A 13,627-nucleotide genomic window follows, 5' to 3' on the forward strand; every position below is an offset into this window, starting at 1 on the left:
GGAAGACACTGAAGAAGACCGAAGTACAGGGAAGACATCCTGTGCTCCTGGACTGGAAGACTCAGCGCCACTGAGGTCACAAAGCTGCCCCAGAGTGACCGACAAACCCAGTGCAGTTTCCGCCAACTCCCTAGACAGCTGTTTCGTTTTGCAGCTGTGGGCAACCTGACCCTAAAGTTCACCTGGATTTGCAAGGGACCCAGAAGAGCGAAACAAAGTGGGCGGACTAACACTTCCCACCTCCGAAACTGCCCACGACACACCGGCAGCCCAGACAGCGCGGTCCTGGCGCATGGACAGACGTGTGAACCAGCGCCCTGGAGCTCAGGGTCCACGGAGAGTCCGAATGAGCCCTCACACCGTAAGGTCAACTGATTTGGGACCAAGGTGTCACGAGAGCTCAGCACGGACAGGACGGTCTTTTCAACCAGCGGTGCTGGGACAGCTGGGCCCACCTCACTCCACGCACGAGAACTGTGTTGAAAAGGAGCGCAGACGAGAATATAGGACCGAAACTACAGGTCTCAGAAGAAAACCCAACCTCGGACGTCAGACTGGCCAGTGGGCTCCTAGGAACGTCATCAGAAGCACAAGCAAAAAAAGAAAAAGTAGACAGGCTGGACTTCATCGGAATTAAAAACATTTGCACTTCAAAGCACACTATCAACAAAGTAAAAAGACAACCTACAGAATGGGAGGAAATACTTGCTAATCACATACCTGTACAGAATTTGTACCTACAATCTTTGAAACAGGTGAACAACTTTTATAACTCAACAGCAAAAAAGACAATCCAACTGAAATGGACCAAGGATTTCCACAGACGTTTCTCTAAAGAAGATATAAACAGGCCAATGAGCAAATAAAAAACGCTCAATATCATTAGTCACTAAGGAACTCCAAATCAAAACTGCAGAGATGACACTTCACACCCACCAGCATTGCTACAACCTAAAATATAGTTAGTAACAAGTGTTGGCAACAATGTAGAGAGACAAGAACCCTCACACACACCTGGCAGGAATGTAAAGCGCTACAGCTGCTATGGAGAACAGTGTGGCAGTTCCTCAAAAATAAGCCACTATATGCCCAGCAATGCCACTCCTAGGTACACAACCGAAATGAAAACAATTGTTCGGGAAGGTTCACACAGCAGCACGAGTCACAACAGCTAAAAAGGAGACAACTGATAAATGGATAAACGACACACGGTACCCTCATACAATGGAATATTATTCACCCACGTGAAAAATAAAATATTGCCCTGCCCAGGTGGGAGCATCCTCCGACACACCAGGGTTGCAGGTTCGATCCCCGGTCAGGGCACATGCAACAGTTAATCAGTGAATGCACAGGTAAGTGGAACCACAAAATTCCATGTTTCTCAATCTCTCTCTAAAATCAATAAATAAAAATTTAAGTAAAATAAATAAAACATCCCCCCCAAAAAAACCCCACAAAAGTTTAAATCAGTACATCCCAAAAGTGGCTAAACAAAATAACTGAAAAGCACACTGCCGCTTAGCATCACAGGCATCAGAGAAATGCAAAATTAAATGTACAGCGCGCCTACCAGACCAGCTGAAAGGAGGAGGACAAACCATACCAGATGTCAGTGAGGACTCCCATGCCCACCCCTCAGTGCACCCCGCTGTACACATGCATCCATGTTCCAAGAACGTTCACCTTGCCGCTACTCAAATGCCCACAGAACTAGGGTCAACGCAGCGTGCAGGGGCAGACGGCACAGTGAGGACGGCAGGGCGCTCCGTCCAGACAACGGAAGGGGACACGGCAGCGAGGAGGGGCCGAGTACCGGTGAGCAACGGAGACGAACCTTGCAAACGCCAGGCTGAGGGAAGGCAGGGACCCGTGCCCACTGCGGGCTGGCCTTCCTATTGGGCTCACAGTCAGGCCAGAAGAAGCACGGTACGGAAGTCCAGACAGCTGTCAGCCCCAGGGAGGTTCTGGAAGTGCATGGGGGCTTCCGTGGTTGTGGTGACGTTCCTGCCTGACCTAGGTACTGGAGGCACATGTGAAGATATACACCCAACACCCACATTTCTCTACACAGGCTGGGGTGAAAGTAGGCTTACAGTTGTATGTGGAAAAGCTTATTCATGCGTTGTGGTGTATTAATTGTTGTATTCTTTTCCACACAAACAACTGTAAACCTACTTTTTGCCCCACCCTGTATTTGTGTCAAACAGTAAAAACTTCCCCTCAAAATACAATCTTCACGCTGTGGTCAAACATCTTACTGGTACCAGATCTTGCTGAGAGTCGGTGACAGCTACCACAGGTCCGTGACAGATTCTGGCAGCCCACTTCTCCAGGGGAAGATCAGAAGGGCAGACTGCACCGGAGGTGGGGTGCGCCGGCCCATTCACTGGCCCATATGACACCTGGCATCTTGCTTCGCCCCAGTGTCCAAGGGGGTCAGGGCGCAGGCCAGCGGCAAGGCTGAGGAAGCAAGCAGGCCCCCTCCCGCCTAAAGGCAGGCCCCGGAGTCTGACGGAGAGGCGAAGATCAAGACTTCAGGACGGAAGTCAAATCAACTACCAGCTTAGCAAACAACCTTCCCGGGCAGGCCGGGCCAGCACCTCCCTGGAGGCTGGGGTGTCAGGCGTTTGTTCCCCGGTGGCGTCCAGAACCGGCCCCAGGAACTGTGCGTGTGTGCGTGTGTGGCGCCCCCCCCCCCCCCCCCCCCCCCCCCGCAGCCATCCGTGGGGAAGTGCTCCAGCCAATCAGCGTGTGGAGAGACTGCCATTTCACAGCCTGGATGAGCTGATGGCTCTGGGCAACGTGAACAAACTTCCTGTGCCGGAGTTAAAAACGCAACACCTGCCCTGGCCGGGGTGGCTCTGAGCGCAGGCCTGTGACCTGAAGGGCTGCCGGTTTGATTTCCAGTCGGGGAGCATGCCTGGGTTGCAGGCCAGGTCCCCATTTGGGGACATGCAGGAGCCAACTGATAGATGTCTCCCTCCCTTCCCCTGTCTCTGAAAGTAAATAAGTAAAATTTATTTAAAAATAAAATTTAAAAATTTTTTTAAAATAAAAACTGAGTACCATGTATCACGCATTCTTGCTAAAAACATTTTTTACACGATAGAGTGTAGCCAAGGGCTGTCCAACCAAAACACAACGTAAGCCACAAGCTGAGCCACATCTGTAACCTCAAGTTTCCTAATAACAACATTTTAAAAAAGTGACTAGAAACACAAATTATTTTTAATATTTTATTTAACCCACTATATCCAAAATGTCATATTTCTACAGGCAATAAGTATTTTTTTCCTAGATTTTATTTATTTTTAGAGAAAGGGAAAGGGAAGGAGAAAGAGACGGAGAGAAACATCAATGTGCTGTTTGCCTATAGAGCGCCCCCCACCAGACACCTGGCCGGCAAACCAGGCATGTGCCCTGACTGGGAATTGAACCAGCGACCCTTTGGTTTGCAGGCGGGCACTCAGTCCACTGAGCCACACCGGCCAGGGCAGCAATCAAGCTTTTTGGTATCAACGTGGCACTCTACATTCCCTTTTTCGCATTAAGTCTTCAAAACCCTGTGTGTCTGGCCCTTACACCTCTCAGTGCACACCAGCCACACACAGCCACGCCCGAGGCTGGCCGGCAAGCAGCGGCCCCAGGCCTCAAGCACCAGCAGTGCCGGGAAATGAAGAGAGAGGAGCCTGTCAAACACGTCGTCAGAGCCCAGCCAGCAAAGTAAGGTTAAGGGAAACTCGGAGACAAATGAACCGACTACATTCAAAACGTAACCGCAGGAAAAAATAAAGACATGCAAATCACTGCATTGAGATTTAAGAGGCATCCACCCATGCAGGGCAATGGACAGGCCACTCTGCTCCTCACCTGAGAAAAAAGAAGTCCAGGCTGTGTACTGTGACCGACTGACATGTGAAAATGAACGGAAACAGTCACGGACGAAACACGTCCGAGAACTGATGTGAAGTGACGCAGGGAAGAGGGCACCGGCCACGCGCGGGGGGCACCGATGCAGGGGACAGAGGCACAGGCCTCGCCCTCACCACAGCTGCTTCTGAGCAGGCCGGAGGGCTGCACGCCCCGGAGTCTACACCTCCACAGACGCCCGGAGGGCACGCGCTCCGAGCCTGTGACACTGGTGGCCTGCCAGGAGAAGAACTGAGTGGCTAGGGGACAAGGGCAGGAGATGTTCCACTTTCTACTCTTTTACACTTTTTGACTTTTAATCATGTAGCTGTGTTATCCACTCAAAAAAAAATTAAACATACAGACCCCGGACTCCTTCTGTGGGCCTCTCTGCACCTCCACCCTGCCCCCAGGCCCATGCACTGCCACCCTGCTCCCAGGCTGTTCTTCCTTCCCCCCACTCCCCACACAGCAGCCAGGCCTCAGATTCTTCAGTGACTGGACACCCACTCGTTACCACGGTGACATGGCCCTATATGACCTGTCCCTGCCTCTCCAGTCAGCATCACCTCATGCCACTCACCCCTTCTGACCCAGTAATTCTGTGTACCTGAGCACACAGGCTCACCCAATTCATAACCAAGGAACTGGGACACCTATGTAACCAATAGCACAAGGCAACTGAAAGTGCTGAAGACGCAGATGTGTGTGAGGGGAGTACACACAACACACTCTCACTGATCACAGCCGATCTAAGGTGTGAACATGCACACCCGTGAGGAACCCGTCTATGGCACACTTGGCATTCTTGGGTTCCTAAGTGTCAATTTTCTACATTTGCTAAAATCCTTAATCTCTTCTTTGAAATGCACGCACACTACCTCCTGCTCCAATTCCTGCCTCCCCCTTCCCGACCCCTACTAACAAGTCCTCCAGGAGCCTCCCAGCAGAGCCTGGCTGCAGCCTCAGGGCACTGGCTCAGGCCATCCGTGTTTACTCTTCACTGATGCCACCTCATTTCCTGCTAGGCAACATCTACTCCATCACATGCTTAAACTTTGTAAAATCAGGGACCCATCCAAAACCTCGTATTCCCTCCTACACCAAACTTCGAATAGTCCTTTATAAACAGAAGGTGCTCTGTAAGTGCTCGCCTATAAGACCCCCTGGAAAGACCACTGCAATATACTCTGGTCAGAACTTACAGACCTATTAAAAGCGGGATGCGGAAAGCAGTCCAAAACCTTTTCCAAAATAAAACACCAACTGATAGCAACGGTATTGGGAAGGTGACTTCTCACTCAGCAAGACTCCATCTCAAAGGAAATGCCACTTCTGCAGGGTAAAGAACTACTTCGACTTTTTGTTTTTCGAAATCTAAAGTCAGCAAAGAGATTTTCTTTAGCAAATGAAAATACTAGAGGTTAGACAAAAGCAGAGCAGGAAATGGGAGGGCTCCTCGGTCTGGAACTGATGGCGTTCGCATCACACCTGCTAAGACCACTGGGCCCCACTGACTTCCCCCACACGACCTGCTGCCCCCTATCAAGATAAAGGTGTCCATCAAACACTGCGAGTCCAAGCTGACACGTGACAAATGCAAAACGACAAAGAACACAGAGTTCCTAAAGGGAAAAGCCCAAAATACGCTTCTTATGCTATAAATTACTTTCAAAGACAAACTCAATAAAACGTGGTCAGGTTCACGTGACTGTTTGTGACATGACAGGAAGCAGAGGCAGGAGCCCAGGGCCCCAGGGCCCACGCTGGCACTGACCACAGGGGGGTCTCCAACAACCAGACTGCTCCGGACGTCCCTATGGGCGGCCAGGGCTGCTGGGCCTTTACTGCTGCACAGGGAGGTCTGGGACCTGCAGCCCTTCCCCCAGGACGCTGTGCCTTCAGTGCTGCTGAAAAGTCACTTCTCAAGACTTTAAGTAAATGTCTCTGATTTCTAGATGGCAGGACGGGCATTCCACCCCCTTCTCTTGTCAAAAACCAACCAACGAGAGAAGAGGAGAGAGAAACAAACTCCCCCTGGGAGACGTGAAAACGTTACACAAACGTGAACAGGAAGATGCGGGACGGGGTTACTGCTGAGAAGCAGGGCGACTGACCCCACAGAATCATGGAAAGGCTCTGAGGTGGGGGGTGACGCCTGCAGAGAAAACGGGGTGCATGTAAGAACCCAGGTCAGGAATGCTGGGCTCTCAGGTCCCCAGGCCCCTCCTGCACACTCAGGCAAGTGCCCCTCTTCTGCAGCCCTGGGAGAGCAGAGGTTAGCACTGAGAAACTCCGCTGGACGTGGGCCACCCTGGGGGACAGCGGGCCCCAGGACAGACAAGAGTAAGGTCCTCCACTGCAAGCAGGGACAAGAGGTAAAGGCTACCCACTGAGTCATGGGCAGGCCTCCTCCCCCCCGAACCCGCCCTTCAATCTTCCGGAACGTCCACTTACACCAAGACGGCAAGACGCTGGAAGACCCTTCTCCGAGGAAACAACCCAGCAGACGGTAAGCTCCAGAGGACAGCCAAGAAAAGCGAGTGCTACCACCGGCAGCAGGTCAACAGGACCTCAAACCGCTTTCCATTTTCCTTACTTTACTCTTAAAGGTACATGAACAGCCAAGGGAGTCACCAGGCATGGAAGGTCTCCAGCATGAAAGGAAGAGACCAAAATACAACATCAAGGAGCATGCAGGGAAAACAGAAAAAATGCAGGAAACCACCATTTTTAACATTTTTTTCAATTTAACTGTAATTTTAGAAATTAAACTGAAATGAGATAAGCAAAGACACTGTACACATAAAATAAGAACAGGAGGTATTTAAAAAAGGACAGCCCTGGCTAGTGTGGCTCAGTGGACTGAGAGCCGGCCTGCGAAATCAGGAGGTCACGGGTCGCCAGTTCGATTCCCAGTCAGGGCACATGCCTGTGTTGTGGGACAGGTCCCCAGTAGGGGGCGTGTGAGAGGCAACCATGCACAGATGTTTCTCTCCCTCTTTTTCACCCTCCTTTCCCCTATCTTAAAAGAGAAAAAATAAAATCTTTTATAAATAAATAAATATTCAGTGAAACTGGAAAACAGTCAAAAAATTCTTCCAAAAAGTAGGACAAAAAGATCAACACACGACAACAAGGAAACACTTTGGAAACTGGAGTTCTACGAGTCAGACATCCAAGGAAAGGAGGAGAAAAGGAGGACAGAGAAAGCAGTGGAGCATGAACCATCTCAAATACATTTGTCCAGAAACTTCCTACTAACAAAAAGGTGTCGACCTGTGGTTTCCGGGGCCATTTAATACACCGCATGATAAGTGCAAAAAAGAGCCCCCACTGAGGCAAATCATGAAAACCAGGAAAATCAAGGATGCAAAGATCCTCAAAGCCAAGTTAGAAGTGGGAAGAGCACTTACCAAGTATTAAGAATCAAACTCACTCCTCGACAGCAACAATGAAACCTAGAACATACTGGAACGGTAAGTTCAAAATTAACATTTCTTCCAGCCTGGAATGCCGAGCTCAGCCCGACTAGCTCTTTAAGTGTGGTCAGACACGCAGGTCCCAACAAACCGAAGGGCCTGGAGCCTGTGCAGCAGCACCAGGAGAGGGAGACGGTCTGTGTCTCCAGGAAGGGGGAGAGCTCCCCGGGGTGATACTGCGCAGCGGCCAGGAGGACGAGCACCCTAACCGGACAGGGTGGCTGAAAAGCACCGAGGAACGCGGGCGAGCTAACAGGGCTGAATGGTGAAAACTTCAAATGAGAAACTTTTTTTAAAATTTACTGATTTCCAGAGATAGAGAAGAAAGGAGAAACAGAAGCATCGACTTGTTGTTCCACTTGTTGATGCATTCATCGGTTGATTCCTGTATGTGCCCTCACCGGGGATCAAACCCACAACCTTGGCGTAGCAGGATAACGCTCCAACCAACTAAGCTACCCAGTGGGGGCCTAAAGTGAGAAAGGTTTTACAGAATGAAAGGTGCGAGAACATTATTCTGAGGTTCAACGGAAACTGGACTAACCAAAAATAAGGCAATCACTCTAAGGAAGAAAAAATGTCTGTACAAAAAAGAATAACTGCAGTTTGCCATCCAGCTCAGGTGGCACAATGATGACCTGGACAGACTGATACAGGTTCTGGATGTGACCCTGGCTGAGGTGGCCCAGGGGGCGGGGCGTTGTCCCGGGTTCGATTCCCGGTCAGGGCACACGCCTGCATTGAGTGCTGGGTTAGGGGCGAGTTTCTCTCGCACATGGATGTTTCTCTCCCTCTCTTTCTCTCTTTCTCCCTTCCCCTCACTCTAAAAATAAGTATTTTTTTTAAAAAGGTGCTGGATATGGATTTAGTCAAAATTGTGAGTTACCTAGGTAAGAGAGTAGGCCAGAACCGAAATCATCCTCCCCCACGAGTGGGAGCCAGAGGGGAGTCGCGGGCACCAGACAGGAGGACACGCTGCAGCGTGGCTGCTGCCTTCCCGCAGGGCGGCACGGGGTGGGGGGGCCTGGTAAAGCGCGCGCGCTCGCTCTCTCGCTCGCGCGCTCTCTCTCTCTCTCTCTCTCGCGGCACTGCCTGCCTGTTCAAACTGCGCACATATCAATTACTTCAGGAAACAAAGTAAGGTTCAAGAAAGATACACGACAGCCACCCAGCTAGAAAAGTACAGGATTGTCCTGGGACCCCCTCCTGCTGAGAAGGGACATGTCCTTGGGTTCAAAGCTGTAAGTCAAGTGTGCCGCCCCCCTGGGATCTCTGGGTGATATGGGGCACCCTGGGGCCCAGGGGCCCCACTTACTAACTCACAACATGGAGGTGGGGAACACAGTCCACTAACTCGGGAGTCCTTTTTAGCGTCAAAAAGCAGTGACTACCTTCAGGTCAAGGAAAGCAGGAGACAGTAAACCAGCTGGAGAGGATTCAAGGGTCCACTCTGCTGGTTTAATCATTGGGTGATTAGTGAGCCCTGGCCCAGCCACCACTTCTCAGACTTGCTGGCAACCACCACCTAGGGCCCACCCACCCTCCAGGAGCTCCCGCACCCACGCTCAACACCTGAACCCAGAGCGGCAATCAACCTGAAAGGCCACCGCAGGCCACAGGGACGGTGTTTGGCAGGCGGCAGCTCTGGCGCCACACCACCTGCATCCATCTTCTCAGCCACAGGCTCTGGAACCCTGGGTCTCATGGGGCCTGTTTCCTCAAGGGACACCCCAGCACCCTCCTCCTAAGGACACAGCCAGGCTTTCCCGGGCGAGCTCCAGCAGCGTGGGCCACAGGTAAGGCTTAGTGAGCACTGGCTGTCACGGTCACCGGCCCAGTCAAGCCCTCTAGTCGAGGACATCTGTGGAATCAGAGACTTCCCCAACCGTCTCTGATCAAGTACTTATTAAAAGCCTGCTGTGTGCCGGGCACTGGACAAGTGCTAGGCGCACAACGGACTAGTCCTAAGTCTCCAGAACAGGACTCACCTGGAGGGCTAGCGCAGCGCCCGGCCCGCCGCGGGTGCTCAATGAATGGAGTCAGCAAATATTAATTCCAGAGCTGCTCCCCTACAAGCCCGGAAGCCAGCTCGGCGTCCAATTCACCTTTGCGTCCCTGTCCACGTTGCCGGCTCCCACTGAATTAACGACTACCCTGCACCTTCCGTTTCCTAATAGCAATACTCCCAACTATGCAAAAGAAAAACTAATAAATAAAAAGAGTGCCCACTACCTGCATCAGCACAGGCCAATAGGCCTGTGCGCCAGGTCGGCTCTCTGATCTTGAGGAGTCCCCGCCGTTATCACTACACCTGGAGGGGCCCCGAGGAAACCTGCTCGGTCACCACTTTCCCACATCGGCCCCTCTGGGCGCCCCGAGACCGCACTCTCCCGCATTTCCGCGGGCACCCGACGCGCCTCCCCTTTCCCTTCAGCGGGAAGCCGGTGTCCCCCCGGAGTTTTGGTTCCTGGGCCGCCACCCTCGACCACGAGCCAAGGGGAAGGCCAAGAGCGTTAACAAAAGAAGGGGGAACTTTCTCCGCGCAGAGCCCGGCTGGGCGGTCTGCTCAGAAATTCGCCCAAGTCGCGCACTCCGGGGCTGACAACCGCCAGGGCCGGGCAGCATAGTCCGGGGGGGACGCGCGCGGACCGCCAACTTTTCGTTCAAGGCGCGGCCGTCCTATTCGGAACAAAGTGGAAGGTCAGCGGCGCCGCGGCGGCGCCGGGAGCGCACAGCCTCGCCCGGTCGCGCCGCGAAGTTGGCCGGCGCGCCCCACTTTCCTTTTTGTCCTCGCGGCCCGCGGGCTCGGCCGGGCCCCCTCCGCCTCCTCCGCCTGCGCCCGCCCCGCCCCCGCCCGCGCCCGCACAAAGCGCGCCCGGCGCCGCGCGGCCCGCACGCCCCGGGCCTCGGCCCGGCCCGGCCTCGGCCTGAGGCGTGGTGGCAGCGGCGGCGAGGCGCGGGCCCGCCCTCCGGCGCTGCGCCCCCGCCCGCCCGCGCAGAGCCCCCTCCCGCGCCCCCGCCCCCCCGCCAGCCCCGCGTCGCCTGCCCGAGCCCGCCGCCGGCCCGCCGGCTCCGCTCCTCACCTCAGCATCGGCGGCGGCCATGGCCCGGGCCCGCAGCGTGGCCCCGCCCCTCCCGCGCGCCATCGCCCCGCCCGCGCCTCGCGGCCCAGGGCGGGGCGGGACGGCCCAGCGCCTCTGCGCCTGCGCCGGTGCCCGCGCCTGCGCCTTGCGGCCTAGACAGCGGCGTCCGCAACGCGGGCCTGCGCGGGGCGGAGCCGGGCGCGCCGACCGGGCGAGGACGGGGGTCAGGCGGAGCTGCCTTCCGGGAGGCGCCGCGGCCGGGGACGTGGTCCCCACGTTTTCACAAATATCCTCTCGTTCTACTTAGGCATTCTGGCGGGCTGGCCGGGGGCGGAGAAGGACCCCTGACCTCTAACCCCGGACACGTCTTTCCGTCGGCCTTCACAGAGGGCGGGCCCTGCCCTGCGTCCTAGGGCGGTGCCCCAGTCGGGGGTGCGCCCAGCTGGGAGGGGTCCCCGTTAGGAGTTGTGCGGATGAAGGGCGGTGATGCCCGAGCTGGGGGCGGTGTCCGGACTGCGATGGCCGCCCCGAGGCGGGGGAGGGGAATGTCCCAATGGGGAGAATTGCCCCAACTGGGATGGATGCCTCACTGGGAGCGTCGCTTCAGGTGGAGTTGCTGCGCTTAGGGAAGTTGCGGCGATTAGGGGCAGTGCCCCCGCTTGGGGATGCTCTAGCCAGGATCCTGTTGGGACTGTGAGGGACAGTGTCCTGAGTTCGGAGGCTGCAGGTGGGGTGAGGAACGTCCGCGTGAGCAGGGTTGCCCCCGTTTCGGGGTGCTCTGGTTAAGGGAGTGGGTGCCCCAGCCGGGCAGCATCCCTGATCACCCCAAGCTCCTTGCCCAGCACCTGCCTGTCTGCCCGCCTGCCACTCAGCTGTGCACAGGGCAAGACCTTTCCTGCGCCCCAGAGAGCCTTCTCTGGACATCACTGGTTAGGCCACCCATATCCTGACCTGCTCCGCCTATCCCCCGGGAGCCAAGGAGAAGATCGTGGGCAGAAGTGGGGTTCTCTGGCTAGTCTTGGAAACAAGAACTGAGGCCGACCTGAAGATTAATCTGCCCCCAACCCCGTGAGGGCTCAGCCTCGGAGAAAAACTCAGGAAGATGCCACTAAGTCTGTCATTGATGATGGTGCACACAGGTGCTGAGGAGGGAGTGGACGACCCTAAGTTTCAAGAAACCTTTCATTTTTCTTTTGGGCAGCCTAAGTCAGCTTGTGACAGGCAGGGGAACCCCAAGCTCTATCCGCAGCCCCAGACAGTGGGCTCAGGAGCAGTCACCCATCATGGCTCGGACCACCCAACCTGACCCACCTTCACCCACACCTGCCTCTCTGGGTCTGTCCTCTCCATCTGTGGTCCTGCCTTGGGCCCTAGTCTGTCCCTTCCCTGAGATGCTTTCAGCTGAGGCATCTGCGTGGCTCACTTCTCCACCCTCCTTGAGTCTCAACACTAGCTCTTCAGGGAAGCCCTCCCTTGCCTCTTAAAAATGATGCTGTACCCCAGAACTTACTTGCTTCATTCTACTCCATAGGCATATTGCCCATCTTTCTCACTACAGTGTAAGTCCAGGTCAGGGATTTGGGTGTGCCCTGGTGCCTAGAACTATATTTGCATTTGTTGAATGAATAAATGAGGTAAGACATGGAGAAAAATCCTTTACCAAGCGAATACAAACGAGTGTCAGAAGTAGGCTACACTCCCATTTTGCACAACTGCAACCCGACCCTTGTCTGATCACAGGCCACTTGTGTCAGATGCTGTTCTGACACAGATGCTGCACGTGACTACTGACTCTAAGCATCAGGTCAGTCGTGAGAGATGGACACTGTTCTTACCCACATTCGGCAAATGTGCAAGACATAGCAAGGGAGTTGAGTACATCCAAGGCCACACAACTGCTGAGAGGCAGCAACAGAATCAGAACCCTTCAGAATCAAAAGGACTTCCCTTTTGACAGAGGCCACAGCGCCTGGCAGAGATTTTAGCTCACCCTGTTTGTGGCATGCTTTTGTCTGGTATTCATCCTCTCCCTGTTCCACAAACAGTAACATTTGGCCAGGTACATGGCAGCCCGCTAAAGAGCACATTTCCAATAGCAAAGGACGGCCAGAGAGATGTGTGCAAAAATTGGAGTGCAGGCCCAGTAAGCTGGGTGATTGCGAAAACTCTTAACAGCCGCCCTGTACAGGGTGGAGGGGAGGGCGGGGAGTCTGGACAAAGAATGACAACTCCATCACCAGGCCCAAATTCTCCACCTCTGGACTGTTAAATGTTCCCAGAAATAAACTTGTCACATGGGGGTACAGGGACTCGACCGGTCCCCTCCTAATCCCACGAGCTTGTGTAAACTAAGGTAACTGTGCCAGGCTCACCCTGCACCATATGCCAAGCAGGACTTCGAATGCAAAGCCTTAACCCCACCTCCAGTGTTTCCTGAAGTTTGTTCCAGGATCGCTGGCCAGTAAGGGCCTGGAACATCTGCAAGGATTTCCCTTTGAGAAACATCTTTCTGCAAAACCCTGGCTTTTTATTTGCGCTTGGGTTCCTTGAGAGCTAAATGACAGCCCTTAGAAATATAGACCTCGGGGGCAGGCCTGAGTGGCCGTACTGAATGGGAGGTGAGAAGCAGTCTCAGTCAGATGTGACACTTGAGGCTGAGGCTAAGGACGACCCTCCCCTCACTCGACCACCGGCGCAGGGGGGTCTAAACCGCACTGCCTGCGACGATGTGTGCTAAGCGGCCAGCCCAAGGGTGTGTTTATGAAGTGAAACAGAGTGGCCTTCTCCCCATCACAAACCCACTTTAAATAAAGGCCAGAGCTCCAGACATGAAACCGGGCTCCCAGGGCACATCCCTAGGAAGCGCAGGCAATCTGAGTGCCTGCTCTAGCTCTCGCTCCCCCCGGGCTGCTTCCGGCCCAAGACACCCGGAAGGAGGAGGGACCGGTCCTAGGAGAGGGACTCGAAAGGGCGGGGCCTTGGAAAGGGGGCGCACCCGGGCAGGGCTGGGCCTACGTGAGGGGGTGCACCCGGAGGAAAAGGGCGGTGCGAGGGGGGCGCACCGGGGAGGATGGGGGCGTATTCGGGGAAGGGCACGCAGTCTGGGCCCCCACGTCCAGACGCAGGAGGGCGCCCGAGAGTCCGGCCTGC

The 13,627-nt window shown here is 54.7% G+C and overlaps 1 protein-coding gene across 3 annotated transcripts in view; it reads right to left on the reverse strand.

Annotated features, from left to right (window-relative positions):
* EHMT1 (euchromatic histone lysine methyltransferase 1) overlaps positions 1–10,592 on the reverse strand; it is a 99,463-nt gene extending 88,871 nt beyond the window's left edge. Inside the window, exon 1 of one of the 3 annotated variants that reach the window (XM_053918436.2) lies at positions 10,478–10,592. In XM_053918436.2, coding sequence (XP_053774411.1) covers positions 10,478–10,540 — 63 coding nt within the window. In that variant the 5' untranslated portion in view covers positions 10,541–10,592. The remainder of the gene's footprint in view (positions 1–10,477) is intronic. The other 2 variants (XM_053918433.2, XM_053918440.2) reach the window with 2 other exon arrangements.
* Between the last annotated feature and the right edge of the window lie 3,035 nt (positions 10,593–13,627).

The sequence above is a fragment of the Desmodus rotundus genome, chromosome 1, assembly GCF_022682495.2.
Source record: "Desmodus rotundus isolate HL8 chromosome 1, HLdesRot8A.1, whole genome shotgun sequence".
Lineage (NCBI taxonomy): Eukaryota > Metazoa > Chordata > Mammalia > Chiroptera > Phyllostomidae > Desmodus > Desmodus rotundus.